This window comes from Rhinichthys klamathensis, unplaced genomic scaffold (genome assembly GCF_029890125.1).
Source record: "Rhinichthys klamathensis goyatoka isolate OS25496 unplaced genomic scaffold, OSU_Roscu_1.1 h1tg000040l_1, whole genome shotgun sequence".
Lineage (NCBI taxonomy): Eukaryota > Metazoa > Chordata > Actinopteri > Cypriniformes > Leuciscidae > Rhinichthys > Rhinichthys klamathensis.
Genome location: NW_026606587.1, coordinates 3,668,150 through 3,686,928, shown reverse-complemented (window position 1 = coordinate 3,686,928; position 18,779 = coordinate 3,668,150). Strand labels below are relative to the sequence as shown.

The following is an 18,779-nucleotide window of genomic DNA, read 5'->3' as shown; positions in this document are numbered from 1 at the left end:
CAAACAGACTTCTCAAACACCCCTGCCATTCCTCGTACAAACAGACTGTCCTGTCCCAAACCAAAATGAAATCATCCTACAAACTGCTTACTTATACATGACTTAGCACATTAAGCTTGGATAGGAGAAAGTATTTTATCATTGAAGACATTACACAGCTTAAAGAGATGAAATTTTTGTTTTTTTTGTTTAAGAATTTAACTCACCCTCATGTCAAATCTATATGACTTTCTTTCTCTTTGTTCTTCTTATGTTCTGTGGAACATAAATATATTTTGAAAATTGTATCTCTTTTTTGTCCACACAATGGTAGTCAATAGTTACTAAGTAAATGGTGACATAATTTTATTTTGGGTGAAATAAGAATGATGCTCTGTCAAGATATGCTTTGATAGCTGAAAACTGTGTAACAATATTGGGCTTGAAGTATTGTTCAAGTCATATGCTTTCCCACACTAAAGCAGACAAATGGGACACAATATAAGACGCATAGACACGTGCACTTAGTCTTGATATTCTGGAAAACACTGGACCACCGTCAAACAGGCAGTAAGTTATGGAGTTAAGCTGAACCATGTGAACAGCACAAGACACTTCTTATTCACGTACACACATCATTTTTTAACAGACCTGACTGTAAGCGTTGAATCCATCTGCATATATGCTAATGTACTCCAAAACAGAGAAAATTCACTTTTAGCAAATATACGAAATCTATAATGTTCCAGGAAAATAGAGCAAAAATATTGATTACTCTTTCTGCGCTACACAGATTTCTGTCAAATCAAATGCTTGATTTGGCTGTAGACACGAGGCCGTAGGCAATCACAGCCGTGCTGAAATTCAGACCAACAGCATGATTGTGAATGTGCTTTTATGCAGTTAAACAACAAAAAGTTAACATTAAGCAACACAATATTTAAGCAACTGTAGACACAATTTAGTTATTGCTACCCTAGTGAAAAAAAAACCTATACCAAAATGCATTAAAAATACATTTATTTCATAATAAGCTAAACTTTATTTGGAGTATCTCTTAATTGCACAATGCACATGTCTTAATATTAAGCCTAAAGTGTGTTTAATATCACTATTAGTAAGGATAGTATTATTTCTGTATAATATCAGTCTTTAAATGAAAGATATTTAAAGTGCACCTAAAGTATACTTGCATTTAGCACAGTCAAATATACTTAAGTATATTTTTAGTTGGACCTCAGCACTACTTCCGGATAACTAAAGTGGATTGAGAACAAAATATAGATTAAGTACACCAATTTAGTATATTAAAAGTACAATTGCAGGGTATTATTATTAAGTACATGGATATGTACATGTATTTATACTTAGCATAAAATTAATGTATTTCAAATACATTTTATGCTATTTATTTTTCACTAGGGTAGTTACTTTGCCGTTGCACCTAAGTAGTTTCAAACTCAAAACAGAATGTGGAGTACACAGTAGTGGAGTTTCATTGCTGAGTGAATTTGTGTTTTTCCAACAAATAGACTGAGTGAATAATTCAATAGCCCCTTTCACACATACAGTCTTTACCGGTAAATTACTGATAAGAGATCATGTGTGAACAAGGCATTTTAAAAAATACCAGTAAATCAGTTCGAGCATTTTATAGTATGAGAAGTTGTAACATTACCAGTTAATTACCGGTATGATGCTGTGTGTGAACAAAGAAAGAAGATTACCGGTATGAGCATGTAAAAAAATAGGAATGAGCTGACGTAACAAGTCTCCTTTGGGCAAATCATAAAGTTCTTATGGAAATGACACAATTACTCCGCGCTGTTTACAGTAAGCTCCGCTGCTTTTTAATAGTTTTTCTATGTAAATATGCACTAGATTAACATCTTTGACCAGCGTTGTGCTATGTTTTGCAGCTTTTTCAGTGTCGCGCTCAAGACAAAGCCTTCTTTTCCATTCATCAGCGCTGCGGCTCTGCAGTTGAATATTATTATGCGTGTCTCGTGTTTTTAAGAGTAAAAAACACATTCTGTGCGATCATTCCCTTACGCCTGTCGCTCAAAATGTTGTCAAATTGAACAGATAGTGAAACTAAAGGGCTTCTCCTCATGCGGGCGGATGAAGACAATGGCGCAGCGTTTAAAGATCATTTCCGATCTGACATCACTGAATTTAGTTACCGGTATTTTGGTGCTGATGTGTGAATGGTCTCTTAACGGTAAAAAGCCTGACTACCGGTAATTTTACGGTAATTTACTGGGATTACTGTGTGAAAGGGGCTAATGATTCACTCATAATACAGTTACTTATTTCCTGAATGAACCAGTGTTTTGAATGAATCAGTTGAATGAATGATTCAGTGGCTCACTTACTCATAAAGACACTCACTTGTTGCCACCTACTGGCATAATGATGTAGAAAGAGTGGCTGTAAAATCCACAGACTAACAGTCTGTCTAGAACAAACAGATGAGCACAGTGATGCAAACAGTGCGTCTTTTAAGTGACATGATGATGAAAGTTTGTAATATAATAGCAGTCTTTGTACAGTCTTCATCTCAATAATAAAAGTGCTCCACAGCTGCTGAAATGCACTGGCTGGCACTGTAACACCATTCACTTCAGAAGACCAGCGCTGCATACTAAAATACAAGAGAGAGACTGAGCGGGACAAGAGAAAGACACAGAAAGAGTGTGTGATGCTCATTATGAACCTGTGTTGCACTGCAGCAATATAGCTTTTCCCAGTACAGTATCAAATATACTAGTTATGACTGTATAAATAGTGACAACTGTTAATAAAAATAACTAACAATGCTGTAAATAGCTATGGGTGTTTTCGATGGCATACAACGCTATTTTACTAATTCATTTTACTTCCATAATATTTTGAATTTCAGTGCAACAATTATTTAACAACACATTTAACAACCCCATTAAGCACTAAAAATCTAATAGAATATGTGCACAAGTTGTAAGAAACACACACACACTTCTGACTTCTGAGTTAGCAAACAGCAGCTTAAACCGATTGGAAAAAAGTCCGTCAAGAAAATACATTACTCATCAAATTCATACGAGGAATGAGACAATAATTACAAAACGTAATTAAAGATGACAAGCCTCGGCATTTAGTTACTGCAATGATTGTCTAAAATACATCACAACTGAAGCAGATGTATGAATACGAACCGGTATGAATGAGATGAAGATAATATATCGCTTATCTTGCTAGTTAATGAATAGAGAATGTTCTGCAGATGTGCAATTGATTTAGGTACAATGCAGTCCTGCTGTATCTGAAGCCAAGAGCAGAGAATGCAGTGGGCTTTTGCACTGTCACAATAATAGGTGTGTGTGTGTGTGGTCCAGGTAAACCCTACGTTATGAGGACAAAATGTCCCCACAAGGATGGCAATATTCAAAATCATTATACATTTTCGGTCCCCAGGAGGAAAACAGCTTATAAAGCATACTAAATGATGTTTTGAAAAAGCTAAAGTTTTAGGTTTAGGGGGTAGAATAATCAGTGTGTGCAGTATAAAAATCATGATGTATATGGAATGTCCCCAAAAACCCCAACGTGTGTTTTTTGTGTGTGTGTGTTGTGATGTTTTTTTGAAAATCAAAAAAAAAAAGCAGAACATTTTCTGTGATAGTTAGGGTAGATTTATGGGGTAGAGCATACAGTTTGTACAGTATAAAAATTATTATGTCTATGAAATGACCCCATAAAACCCCAATGTGTGTGTGTGTGTATTTTGTGGTCTAGGGGAATGTTTTAAAAAAAAGCCCCCCGAACTAATTTTGACAGGTCAAAAACACGTTACAAAACAGCAATAAAATATTTTGTGTAATTAGTTTCTATGCATAAAGATCAGATTTTTACATACACAAAATACACACAACACTTTGTTTTTATATTGTTTATATTTTATATGGTGGTTTCCAATGATTTTAATTGTGTTTATTGAGTGAAAGATATTTGTATACAGTGAAACTGTATAAATTATTCCTCAACATCTGCATATCTATACCAAAACATATATAAACGCACTGCAGATATCACCTGTCATAACAATTCAAATTAGCAGGCCATAGAGCCAATTCAACCACATAATAGTAAAGCACTACATATATCTCCCATTTAAAACACTCTGCATCAGCACTGACATTCTCCCAACAGTAATATGACAACTTGTCTTTTTAAGAAAAAAAGGGATGAAATCAAGTAAGAGAAAAAAAATATTTACGTTTGGAGTCCTTCACACTTTTCAAGGCAGACTGCAGTCTCTCCAGCATGGCTTGGTTTGTGTGTGCGTGTGCGTGTGTGTGTTAGTGTGTGTATGTGGAGGCAGGGTCCCGATCCCGGATCACACTCCGTTTAAATCCCTACACATGTGAGAGCGATCACGCGGAAGGGTCATAATGAGAAAACTAATGGAGGGCATAAACAAACAACTGAAGAGAACAAAACAGAACGAGCCTCTGTATCGCTGTGCGAGCGAACTGCTTACTGTAGCGGGTTCATTTTCCTTTGGCATCTGGAGTCGGTGAATGAGATGAGCGGGAGGGAGGGAGGTGGACAGGCAGAGAAAAGGAGGGAATAAAGACAGAGAGATGGAGATAAGAGGAGGGGCGATAAGAGAGCGAACGAGATGAACGATTTAATCCTTGGACCACTGCAGAGCGGGGGTGCCGATCAGGGGAAGCGAGGGAGAGACAGAGAGAGAGAGAGAGAGAGAGAGAGAGAGAGAGAGAGAGAGAGAGAGAGAGAGAGAGAGAGAGAGAGAGAGAGAGAGAGAGAGAGAGAGAGAGAGAGAGAGAGAGAGAGAGAGAGACCTACATGCACGTATGTGATTGTGTGTAATCTGACTTTGGGATTGCTGATGCATGCTGGTCATGCCAATAAAAAGCATTTGAGGGATTGAAATTAATGCTGTATCAGTGAAATAAGCATATGACAACACTGGTGCAACATAAAACAGAAAATAGTTCATGTAATTATAGGGATAAATCGGCCAAAAAAATTTCCATCCATGTGTCATTTCAAACCTGCATTACTTTTTTCTTATGTGGAACACAAAAGGTGAATTTTTGCGAAAAAAAATAAAAAATAAAATATGGGAAATACTGGAGGTTCAAGAATTGCTGGAAAGCTAGTAATTAATTATACCAAATGTAAAATTAAAATAAATAAATAAATGGGTCTGCATGATAATCGTGATACAGCAGATACAGTGTGATTATCAAATGAAAAGATGAAATTTAATGAAATAACTGTATAGTCTGCAGCGCTGGATTGTAAACTGGTTACATGTAAAAAAAGATATTAAGTAGCCTACTTCTAATTAGATTATATTACGTTTTTTTTTATTCTCGTAATCAGATTACAGTTACTTTTTTATTGAAAAATTACTTTATTAGTAAGGAACTAAGGAGTTCGGCTGACAATTTACGGTAAACAGTAAAAGGACATTCTCAGCAGCCCCTGTGTGAAATGATACATATGAATATATTTTTTTAAATTTTGGTTATCAGTAATGTACATTAGAGAGTTTTGTGTTACATTTGTTATTTAGTGTATGTTTAATGCATTATTATAGTGCTGTTTGTTACCCTGATGGTGTTGTACCTTTGTGTATATGTGCACCTGTATTATTATGGTGGTTCCCTTTCCAGAGAACCAGTGTCGCCTCTCCATGGAGGAGTAGGTCACAGAGAAGGTGATACTCCTGCAAGAGGGATCTGATAGGGGATCCAGCACAAACGCAAGAACGCAGCCCTCTCCTCTCTTCTCCGACTCCCAGGCGCTTCTTACATCAGGCCTGAGGTTGATCCCATGATGAGAACAATGTTCTGATGGCCCGCCTTGGCTTGGTTAACGAGAGTGCCTCTTTCAGGTATGTGAAAGCCGGTAGACCCCATGTTCACAAAGACCTGTTTGGTGAGTCTTCACTTCGCACGCCGCAGGTGAGCTGAGTTGGTCTTCTTTTAAAGTAATTTTTGTGTGCAACTAACACTAAAATGTATCTCTCTACAAACCTCGTTCCCTGTATAGAGTTATGGGGTCGTGTCTAATGTCGTAAGGTAAGGTAAGAAATATTTTTCTTAGGGCCCTGAAGTCCCCCCTGTTAGGTGGCTAGAACGATAGAGAGAAGCACCAGTTGTTTGGGCTTCTTATGTGAGTATGTGATGGCTTCCCTTGTTGTCATGTGTAAGAAAGCGAGGTGTGCCACCGCTCATTCTAGCTGTAAAACTATGTTTATAGCTTAGGCTTCCTCTCATGGTGAGAGCAATTGAGGCCGCCGCTCTTTCATATGAAATATGTTATCAGCGGAGAGTTAAGTGGCAGAACGTCATTCTAGAAATAAGAATGGGAATGCTTATGCTACCGCTTGTTTTTTCTATACACATCTGTGTTAGCCCTTAGGCTTTTAGCCACCTCAAAAAAAAAAGTATTTTTTGCTTTGGAGTATAGGCTGCCGCCGGAGCTCCACATAGATCTTATGTCCGGCCCATGGGACCGTCTGACATTTTTTGTCCTGAGTACATCGCCCCCTTGAGCTCTGTTTGGGTTTTCAGTAGGCTGAGCGGTTCTGCAGCCCCTCAAAAAAAAAAAAAAAAAAGTAAGGCTGTGGCTCCTTCGAGCTCTCAGGTAGATCTATGCTTACAGACTGGCCCTCACCAGGGCCTCCTCTGTAGCTGGCCTAGGATATGCTAGGGATAGTGGAGGCGTTCTGCTAAAGCATTTCTGCCTCTGGCCCTTCACTTTGTGAATGTAGGTTTTTTAGCATCCCTATACGATAGCCTCCTCCCATGGGAGTCGTTAGGCCAAGGCCCGCCCCCTTTCTGCGTTCTGGGGCAAGAAGAGTAATGCAGGCCTCACCAGGCCCCCCAGAGGGCTTGGTAACCAACTTTCTGGTTATCGGGTAACAGGCCTCACCAGGCCTCCCTAGGGCGAGCTCCCAAGAATGGACTCTAGATAGTCAACCTTCTGTTATCAGGTAGCAAGCCTCTCCAGGCCTCCCTGAGGGCGAGCTCCCAAGTATGGGCTCTAGGTAGCCAGTCCTATGGTTATTAGGTAGTAGGCTTCACCAGGCCTCCCTGTGAGTGGTTTACCAGTGATACTGGGTTCTGGCAACTGTGGCCGCTCAGCTATCAGTTCAGCTGGCCTTAGCAGGCAGTCTCTGAAGGCGAGCTTGCGCCCTAGCATGACTAAAGTGTTCACTTTCTGCTACTGGTTCCCTCCTGCAAACTCTCTATCTAGCCTACAGCCTGGTTTGCCTACCAGGCAGGTTGTAAGCACTATGCTGAGTCATGCTCTCCGGGATACCCCGTCTCTGAGATCCGGGCGGACTGGTTCACTGCCAGCTTCGCAGTCCCTCGGGTTGGATGCCTTACCTAAAGGCAAATGTCCAGAGGCTTTGTCTCCGGACCAACAGGAAGTGGCCAGACTGAAGTGTCCAATATAAGCGACACCAGGTCAGGCCTTCCTGGTGGCATTTCGGGCAGTGGCGGAGCTAGACTTTTAAAACAGGGGTGGCAAAGGGGTGGCAAGGTATTATTTTGGGGGGTCAATATACAAAGTGTTCAATTACACTAAAAATGTATTATTTTCCACAAAATGTATATAGGTTGTTTGGGTTGGTTGGTTGGGGAAAATTGACAGACACAAACACTTAAAGGTGTCATGGTGTTCATTTGTTTCTTTTAATGAATATATTAACTGCATTTTATAAATTATTTAAAATTATAATAAAAAATACATATATTAAAAATTAAAATTATTAAAGCATTAACACACAAACATTATGTGTTATAACATAAAAGCAAGCAGATACTGCATGCATGGTTTGGCATGACTGCGCACAAAGTGCACTCCCTTAATAATTCCTAAAAAGCGGACATCAGTTCATCGCGATCTCACACATCTCTGTTATTATCAATAAAGATGACTGCACAATGAATCTTTCATAATATATACACTTTGTTTGTTAAAATTAGAAGATTTGCCAGCATACAGAATTCAGCACTGAACTGAAGTCAGTTTTGAGCGGTGAGGGGAGTCTATATTGAATGCTTGTGATTGGCCTTTGCGTTCAAGAAATCAACACATATGTCTGTGATTGGCTACATCGCTCAACGCTGCAAACATGTTATAAAAAGAAACTCTGGCCTGTAAATCGTTTCTATTTTGTTTTAGTTGTTCTTGTTGCTTTTCTGCAACAAATGAATAAAAATGTATTAGTTTTTATATGTTTTATTCATAAATTATTCTAGTTTGTGGGAGTCCCGCGAATCGTTTTATTCTCCCGCAACGCGCGCACACACAGAGTGAGTGCATTACCGCCCGCGCGTGTGCGCACTCATTGGGATAATTGTAAACGCGCAAACACAGACAGTTAGGAGGGCGGGGCGCCCCTTTTATAATGGTTGGGGAACACTGTGTTATGTTAAGTGTTAATAAATTGTATGCCTACACAAACTTACTTCAGTACTTCTGTACATCTCTACAGTAACATCTACTATCTCCACGGTGGTTTTATTAAGATTAGTTCAATATGCTGCACGTGCTAATATGAATAAGCCTACCTAATGTATGTGATTGTTGCTGAACATTTGCTAACGACATGTTTTAAGCATCTTCACGCAGGCGTGACAGTCAGTTTCACGAGACTAATAATGCTCATTTAAGTATTAATGCTGCACTACAGTGCAACGTCTCCCTTACTTCCCGTTAAAACAGTACTTCGTTTAATTTAATACCAATAAAAGCCGTACATACCAGCAAAACGCTCTTCATCGATCCTGTGTGTGCTGCCGCGTTATGTTTTGTTTTGGAGCCGTTTGGAGCACGAAGGAGGAGCTGCGTGTCAGCTTAACCAATAAAAAGTGTAGCAGCAACAGCACGCGCTGTAGGCTTGTGCGTGCTGCGTAGGATGCATTCACGTCCGCTGAGAGATTTGGGAAATGTTCGTAAAAATCAAACAGTGTAATGTTTTCAGCGGGGTGGCAACAGGGGTGGCAAGGACTTCGTTTGGGGTGGCAATTGCCACCCCAACTAGCCTTCTGGCTCCGCCACTGATTTCGGGTGAGTACGTTCCCCTGAATAGTGACTGGCTGGGGTTCCTTCGGGTTCCCTAGCCACATTCCCTAGAAGAGACCCCTTCTAAATTTGAAGCTGTGGTCCTAGGCCCTTGAGCAGGCCCAGGTAGGCCTCTCATCAAACAATGTTTATCGAGGTTTTCCTGTGAAGCATATAGCTTGGGCTATGACCGAAGGGAATGCTGTCACTGACAGCTCAGTGTGTCTGAGGGTGAGTGGTTCTGGCATTTAATTTGAACTTGCTGGTTCTGACAGTTGTCACTGCCTATGGGCATGCACTCCCCTTGGCATGGTGGCGTTGGTATATCGTTCGCCAAAGCGTCAATCGACACAGCGCGAGTTCCTTTTCAAAAGGGAACGTCTAGGTTACGACTGTAACCTCGTTTCCCTGAGAACGAGACACTGCGTCTTTCACCATGCCTCGGGGCCTGCCTGCCAAACTGTCCCTTCAGACGAAAAGGTGTTTGTCATTTGTGCAAGGCGCCCTTATATACTTCCAGGTTGCATGTTAATGATGTCAGCAGCTGTCGCCGGTCATTATGATTGCCGTGATTTGATTGTGATTTCAGACACCTGTCACGCCTGAGGTGTTCCCTCAAAGCATCAATCGACGCAGTGCGAGTTCCCTGTTCTCAGGGAACAGAGGTTACAGTCGTAACCTAGACGTTATCAGTACATTTGATGGAGTAGATTAAATTGACATATCATTTAATGAAATATACTGTTACAAATTGTAGTATATACAGGTACCAATATATCCCATATACCTGAAAAACTGTCACTGTAGTTTTTTACGTGGAGTTTTTGGCAACCACAGGTGCCGGTTTTAAGTGTAAACACGATATTTACAGTGTACTCCATATTGCAAATCTTCCGAAGCCATATTATAATTTATGTGACAAATACAAAAAAAAATTGTATTTCGTTATTCACTCACAAATAGAGATTCAGCTAAGGGAAACACTTAATGAATAACTAAACTTTAAAGTCTATCCGTCCGTCAAAGTTTTTGTATGGCCACAACACTTTTTGTGTTTCACCTCAGAAACAAGTCATTTGGGTTTGGAAAAATCATAAAAGTGAATAACAATTTTTGGGTGAACTGTCCCTTTAAGAGATCCACTGGCAGTGGCAAAACTAGGATAACCGTTCGTATTGATTCATTGATCTGTAACTCCCATGGTTTGCTTGCTGACATCATTCATTCTCTCTTTATAATTCGCAGTCTTCCCTGACATTTCTTGTATCGACACCATCCCTGAATTATAAAGCTCTACAGTCATCAGCTGTACACACAAACACACACACCAGTGTTTCATCAAGTATCACAGTCACAAAGCGAACTCTCTTTTATCTCCATACTGAGCCTTTAATTGCCAGCCATTAATGTACGGTTCATGTGTAGGAACACAAATAAGCAACTCAATTGTTTTTTAGTTTAGGCTATTTTCCAAATACCTAGGAGAAGGAACAGGATCAATTATATGAGCCAGACTTGATCTAGCATTGCCAATTTGAGAACAATAGCTTAACATAACTGCAAACACAAACTAACCAATAAGCTAGTCAATGTGAATGGCACTACAATCAAACTACATAATTATAAAATGTAAAACATTGTCATATATATTATCATATATAATCTCATTCATAATACTGTCATAATCTCACATTTTAACTTTGACTCTAATTTAGACTCTGAGGTTGTGTAAAACACCAAAACAGCACATTCATCTAAAAATGATTATGAAATCAAGTCATACAGAAGAGAAGGATCTAAGATATTGATATACATGGAAACAGCTGTGACATTGGGGACAGGCACTTTTTTAGATGCTCATGCTTTAGTGATGCCATGGCCTCAATAAAAACCAAAGGAACACTGAGCAAAATGAGGTCATTGTGGGCTTAGGTAGGGGAGAGTGGGAGGGTGAAGGAGGGGTGCGTGTATCTGGGCCTGACTGTTGGCAGGCCTCAGTGTTGGCAGGCCTCTGTCTCACTGTCAGTCAGTCAACTTAATACAGCTGCCACTAAATAAGCCCAATTATGCACATAACACAGTTTGTGGCAGCTTTAAATGAATAACATACGTACTTAAAGTACTTTTAACCAAAAACATTAAATAGCATGAAACTCCATGGAGCTTCATTAATATAGAACGTTTGTGAATTCCCAATTACAAATACTGTTCAATAGATATTTTGAACATATTATTACGATTTAAAATAGCTTTTTTTCTGTTTATATTTTAAAATGTAATTTATTCCTGTGATGGCAAAGCTGAATTTTCAGCATCATTACTCCAGTCTTCAGCGTCACAGGATCCTTCAGAAATCATTCAAATTTGCTGATTTGGTGATCAAGAAATATTTCTTATTATTATCCATGTTGAAAATAGTTGTGCTCCTTAATATTTTTGAATTATATTTGAAATAGAAATATTAGGGTGGGATCTTATGCTTTTAAAGCTAGCTTCCGTGCTATTGCTAGGTTCTATGAAGCTGCACACTCTAGCTTTAAAGTCTTTGTAAATTATTATTGAACATGTTAACACTTTGGGGGTGACACATTACAGCATCTCACCTGGACCCCCAACACCACATCACTTCCTGCGCTGTTAAGAGCAAGTCTCCCCCCACCCATCCTCACCACATCCTACAGGGCCACCATTCAGAGTTTGCTGACCAGCTGCATCACTGTCTTCTTTATGATGTAGAAAAGGCTAAAACATGCCAATGATAATGGCAATTTGATGAGGATGTTTCTGATTGGGTGATTGTTTCATTTTGATCATTAACCTTTTAACCAATTAGTATGACATCTTGAGTGGAACTTGTCAGCTGTTGTTAATTTTCTTTTTATGAGTAACTCAGTATGGAGATATTTTCTGTTGCTTGTGCAGTGTTTCGTCAACAGAACAATCCAAAAAACACATTAAATAACAGTACAACCCACTGAAGAGAAGAATGTCTATTACTCTGCAGCCTCGCTTTCATTCCCGTTAAAAATCAAAGATGGTGCTGCCACAAATAAGGTCTATAGTGACTGTACGAGTAGGCAACACACAGGCGTTACAAACCATCCACCTGTGGTAAAACTCTCTTGTCTCTCTATGTGCCCTGGACACTTTAACATCCTCACTGCTACCCAGACTCACCAGGATAATACATATGTCTACATGTGTACATACACTACAGACTCACCTTGCACTGTCTCCAAGTTGCGCTGTTTCCCCTGAATGTCTCTTTTTGCACCACTGCACTACGTGTTGTTACAAGTGAAATTCAAATGATATGCCCAGGGTATATGCACAGTTTATGTAAAGTATTTGTATAATTTTGATTATGTATATGTATAGTTAGATTAAGTATATGTGTAGTTAATATTTGTATATGTATAGTTAGATTATATATAGTAAAATTAAGTTTTTCAATAGATTATCTTTGTGTAGGTTTATACTTGTTTATTTGTTTATACTTCAACTTTTTATATGTTTATATTTATGTTTAAATATGTAGCACTGCAGTCCTGCGAGGACCGACATTTCGTTCCACTGTAAGTGTTTACATATGGCAGAAAGACAATAAGGGCCCTATTTTAACGATTTAAGCATATGGTCTAAAGCGCACGGCGCAAGTGCACTTAGGGCGTGTCCTAATCCGTGTCCTTTTGCTAGTTTAACGACGGGAAAAATGGTCGGCGTGCGGTGCATGCGGTCTAAAAGGGTTGTCTCTTAATGAGTAATGGGTGTGTTTTGGGCGTAACAAGAAATAAACCAATGAGAGTCTTATCTCCCATTCCCTTTAAAATCAGTTGCGCTCGCACCATGGTGGATTCGCTATTCACATAGCTGAATTTGCAAACGGAAAAACTGAACGCTTCTCTAGCGAGGAAACATATTTGCCCGTGTGCAAGCAGACCATCTATGGGACAAAGTGTACGTACATTGTGGACCCGCCTATAGGCGCATATGACTAGCGCGCTCTTTAAATAACAAAACAAAAAAACATTGCGCTATTGACTTTAGTCCAGGTTTCAGTTGGTCAATGGCGCAGTCTATTTCAGTTACCTCAAAATAGCAATGCACCAACAGTGCGTCTGAACACACCTCATTTTCACACCAGCACGCCCATGGGCGCACAAATGGGCGCAAATGCATGTGCTATTTAAACAACGTGGCGCAGGACGTGAAAATGTTAACTGCGTCGGGCTGAAACTAGCAAAAAAAAACACTTGCGTTGACCCTGGCACAGCATTGCGCCGGGTGTGTGACATGGCCCTTTATCTCACTAGACTTGACTTGATTAGAGAGGACAGTTATTCAGAAGGACAAAATGATCAGTCTGGACTCGAACCTGCATCACCTGTGTGAGCACAAGACTCTTTTAAACTAAGTTAATCCTAACTTATTTGTTCGATATAAAATTTGCATCAAATATATATATATATATATATATGCACTTGCAGGATATTGCATGGTGTTGGTGCATTATAAATACTCACCTTTGACATTTTCCACATCCTGAGAGGCGATAACAAATCCAAAGCCTTCACCTGGCTTCCTCTTCAGCTCTACCTCATACCCCCGTAGCACAGGCTGTTCTTTCTGCTCTGTTCTTAATCTGGGACTGAGCACCGTCCCTCCTTCTTCCAAACTCATCCAATCACGTGGCTCAAGCGTGAGAGTGACAGGTACAGAATCCAGGAAGCTGGTGCTCTGGACCAATGAGGAGCGCACCAGCGCTGGAGAGGGTGGAGTAAGAGAGCTACGCGATAATGGCACAGAGTCGATAAGAGGGACTTCAGAGTCAGAGGCGGACCGAGGAGGGGGAGGAGTTAGTCGCCGCACAGAATTAGGGGAATTGGAGAAATGGGAGGTCCCTACAACGAAAGGATAGAATTATTAATATTTGATGAACAGGGATGAAGACTACACAATTGTTATGGATTTTCGGCAATCTAAAAATGCCACTTTATTTAAAAAAACAAATAGTACATACAGTAGGTTTAAAGTCTGAAAGTTGAATTGAAAAATGAACATGAATATCTGAATGTCTATTTATTTGGTTTGCATCCTGAAAGCATGACTCGAGCTGCATGAAATCCAAAAGTTTGAGCAAAACCTGATGATCAGGTATGCATGATATATCAGTATTGGCCGATAAATGTGTCTCATAAATAAAATAAAGGTAAAGGTATTTTATCTATTGCAGACAAACGTTGTATTTCTTCATTATAATAAAAAAAAATTAAAAAAAAAAAAAAATTAAATAGCCTGTAACTAAGGTTTTTATCCAGCCAATATATATTCAAAATATAAATAACTGTGGTAGTGGCAACAATTTCTATATCACACCTACTGAGGATAATGTTATGGAGAATTATTTGAAAATATTCCAAATTATCACATGATTAGTGACCTATAAATAGTGCAGAATCTAAAATATTTCTTAGACATTTTACATCATTCTAAATCCTAAAGCTTTGTTTATTCGAAAGTATAAATGGGGGACAATTTATATTTTCAATGTGAACACTGTAATGTAATGAGTGAACATATAACTTACCCCCTCTGTAAACCAGGAGAATAACCTCCCCTTTTTTAGTGTGTTCTTGCAAAATCCTTTGGACCTTGAATAATAAACAAAAATAATATATATATATATATTATAATTGTACACCATAAAAAAAGCTAAATATTATCAGCTCATTTTCTACCTGTGCAAAGCTGAGACTTTGTACATCTGCTCCATTGATCTTCACAATTGCATCTCCAGACTGCAGCCCATTACACTGTCTGTGGTCCCAGACTTTCTTCACAAGGGTCTGTCTGCCTCCATGACCTCCTGCCGTCACACTGAACCCCATATTGCTGCCTCTCTCGCATTTAGCCAAGGCAACAGGGACTAATTCCCCACTTCCCGCTATTCCTCCAACTCCACTTCCAATCACAGCGCTCATGGCTCCAGGTGAAGGAATGCTGTTTGGGCTGCCGCTGCTGGCACTGGCTGTGCCGTTGAAGGTGAAGTAAGGCCCGTCTGAATGGGCGCTGCTAGGTGGGGTTAGCAGTGTATTTTGTGGTTTACGGAGATGGGAGTAGCGCCTTCCTCCTCCAGGAGAGTAAGGGACGGGACCCGGACTTAGTTCTGTGTGGGGTAGGGGCAATCGAGATATGGGCGGTGGAGTACTTGAGGAAAGGTCACTCTCAGAAGATTTGAAGGAGTACAGGCGGAGAGGTGGCGGAGTGGAGAGAGAGTTGTTGTTGTGGTTACGGATAAACGAGGCCCTGTGAAGATAAAAAGAGAAAGACCATGTGGTCAGGCAAAGCAAATCGCTGAAGACATAATGTATCATAATCAGGGTTGGTAGGAACAGAATACATGTAAGTTACAACTAAAATGCTGGTAATCAGTTAGATTCAAACAGTATTTAGATTTAACAGCATTGAAACACTCTTATGGTGTGTGTTTCATTCCTCCGAGTAGACAGTTGACCAAGTTGTCAAGAACAAAAACTGAAATCATTGAGGAACTTCAATTTTGGGAATTATAATATCATTCTGCTCATAACAAAAAGGCTTTGACAGATGAAACAAGATTACGGCAATATTTGGTTTGTCTGTGTTTTTATGCATTGTTACAAGAAAAAATGGGAAATATAAGAAATGTTTAGCATTTGACAGCTACAAATAATGTATTTTCTACCTCATTCCATGAAAAGAATCCACCTATGATCGGTAAAAAAAAAAGTTGGGGTGAAAGTTGGGAACTCATTGGGGTTTTGAGTAAATCTTGAGAAGCATCATGTTATCATTTAGCTTTATGCTAAACTAAAGTGCTATTTCTAGTCCTTACATACACCTGATACCAGGCGCTATTACATGATACAATCTGTCAAGAAAAAAATCAATTTCAGATCATAGATAGATCGTAGATAGATCATAGATAGATCATAGAAAGATTATAGATAGATCATGATCATGTTATCATTTAGCTTTATGCTAAACTAAAGTGCTATTTCTAGTCCTTACATGCTGATACCAGGAGCTATTACATGATACAAACTGTCAAGAAAAAATCAATTTCAGATCATAGATAGATTGATATTAAAAAAATGTTTCTTGAGACCCAAATCAGCATATTAGAAAGTTTTCTGAAGTATCCTGTGACACTGAATACAAATGATGCTAAAAATTCAGGTTTAACATCACAGTATTACATTACATTTTAAAATATATTAAAACAAAACAACTTAAAAAGTCATTTTAAATTCTAAAATTATTTCACAATATTACGTTTTTAATGTGTTTTTGATCTAATACGTGCAGCTTTGGTGAGCAAAAAGTCTTGATCAGTAAAAAAACCTTAAAAGAAAATAAATGTACAGTTAAGAAACAGTGGCAGATTTTCTTTCACTTGTTTATACTTAAAACAAGTCAAATAAGCAATCTAACAAAATATGTTACAAATTACATTTTACAGCACGCATTCTATAATCTAACCCTGATCATAGCAGTGACAATATAACATATAAAATCCTTTCACCTATGTGATCCAATCGCGGACACCACCTCACTGTCACTCTGGCTGGCTAGTTCTGCACTCTGTAACCTCCTTATGCTTCTTGCAGTGCGTGGCGGTCTCAGGAATCCACTCCCATACCCGTTAGAGTACTGGTATGATGATGGAGGTCTTTGAGGTGAAGCGATCGGAGGTGAATTACCATTAGCATCCAGACTGAACCTTGATGCCCGTACTCTGAGATTCCTTGAGGATCCCCTCTCAAATTCAGACCACATGGGACCGTTGTGGTTGAGGTGTAGCTGTGCGTATGGGAGAGGAGCCTGGGCCTGGGGTTGGGTGGTGGTTGGTGGAGGCAGATGTAGTGACTGGTCTTGGGAAGCCATTAGCCTAGAATTGGGCATCTTCGGGCAGCCGTCAGAGTTATAGAGCATAGGGTAGCCCCTACGGACTACAACATCCACAGTATGACCCACCGGTATGGCTTTCAAGATTTCCACTACCTCTTTGTGAAAGAAGCCGAGCACACAGGTATCATTGATGTACACCAGAATGTCCGCTGGAAAAAAGGCAAGAGATGGAACGTGTTAAATTGCATGCGATTCATAATATGAGAGTTCAACCTAAGTTCAAAACTATTTAACTAAATAAGACAGAGAGTTGGGAGCCCAAGGCTCATCGATGCAAAAGTGTAACGAAGGCTATCCTGTCTGGTCCGAGCCAACAGAAGGTCTACTATGGCAAAAATGTTCATGATGGTTATGGGAGGAATGTGTCACAACACACTCTGCTGCATATGGGAAAGACCAATCAGAGTGCCTATGATGACTCCTGTCCACCAACAAAAGTATCTACAATGGGCACACGAGCCTCGTAACTGGACCTTGGAGCAGTGGAAGAAGGTCGCCTGGTCCGATAAGTCCCGTTTTCTTTTACATCAGGTGGACGGCCGTGTACGTATGTGCCATTTACTTGGGGAAGTAATGGCGCCAGGACGAACTGTGGTACGGCGGGAAGCCATTGGAGGAAGTGTGACGCTCTGGGCAATGTTTTGATGGGAAACCCCGGGTCCGGCCATTCATGTGGACGTAAATTTGACATGTGCCACCTACCTAAACATTGTTGTAGACCAGGTACACCCCTTCATGACAATGGTGTTCCCTGGTGGAATTGGCCTCTTTCAGCAGGATAATGCACCCTGCCACACTGCACACATTGTTAGGAATGGCTTGAGGAACAAAATAAAGAGTTTAAGGTGTTGTTCTGGCCACCAAATTCCCCAGATCTCAATCCAATTGAGCATCTGTGGGATGTGCAGGACCAACTTAAGATTGAACATACATATACAGGTCCTTCTCAACAAATTAGCATATTGTGATCAAGTTCATTATTTTCCATAATGTAATGATAAAAATTAAACTTTCATATATTTTAGATTCATTGCACACCAACTGAAATATTTCAGGTCTTTTATTGTTTTAATACTGATGATTTTGGCATACAGCTCATGAAAACCCCAAATTCCTGCCTCAAAAAATTAGCATATCATGAAAAGGGTCTCTAAACGAGCTATTAACCTAATCATCTGAATCAACTAATTAACTCTAAACACCTGCAAAAGATTCCTGAGGCTTTTGAAAACTCCCAGCCTGTTTCATTACTCAAAACCGCAATCATGGGTAAGACTGCCGACCTGACTGCTGTCCAGAAGGCCATCATTGACACCCTCAAGCAAGAGGGTAAGACAAAAAGAAATTTCTGAACAAATAGGCTGTTCCCAGAGTGCTGTATCAAGGCACCTCAGTGGGAAGTCTGTGGGAAGGAAAAAGTGTGGCAAAAAACGCTGCACAACGAGAAGAGGTGACCGGACCCTGAGGAAGATTGTGGAGAAGGACCGATTCCAGACCTTGGGGGACCTGCGGAAGCAGTGGACTGAGTCTGGAGTAGAAACATCCAGAGCCACCGTGCACAGGCGTGCGCAGGAAATGGGCTACAGGTGCCGCATTCCCCAGGTCAAGCCACTTTTGAACCAGAAACAGCGGCAGAAGCGCCTGACCTGGGCTACAGAGAAGCAGCACTGGACTGTTGCTCAGTTTTGCATGTCATTCGGAAATCAAGGTGCCAGAGTCTGGAGGAAGACTGGGGAGAAGGAAATGCCAAAATGCCTGAA

At 40.0% G+C, this 18,779-nt stretch overlaps 1 protein-coding gene across 8 annotated transcripts in view; it reads right to left on the bottom strand.

Moving 5' to 3' along the window:
- The window catches only part of LOC130081920 (membrane-associated guanylate kinase, WW and PDZ domain-containing protein 1), a 115,761-nt gene that overhangs the window by 15,354 nt on the left and 81,628 nt on the right, over positions 1-18,779 (bottom strand). For all 8 annotated transcript variants that reach the window (XM_056246645.1, XM_056246646.1, XM_056246647.1 and 5 more), the window contains 4 exons: positions 16,634-17,168; positions 14,808-15,375; positions 14,657-14,720; positions 13,593-13,970 (listed from right to left, as the gene is read on the bottom strand). In XM_056246645.1, the coding sequence (XP_056102620.1) occupies positions 13,593-13,970; positions 14,657-14,720; positions 14,808-15,375; positions 16,634-17,168 (1,545 nt within the window). The remainder of the gene's footprint in view (positions 1-13,592; positions 13,971-14,656; positions 14,721-14,807; positions 15,376-16,633; positions 17,169-18,779) is intronic.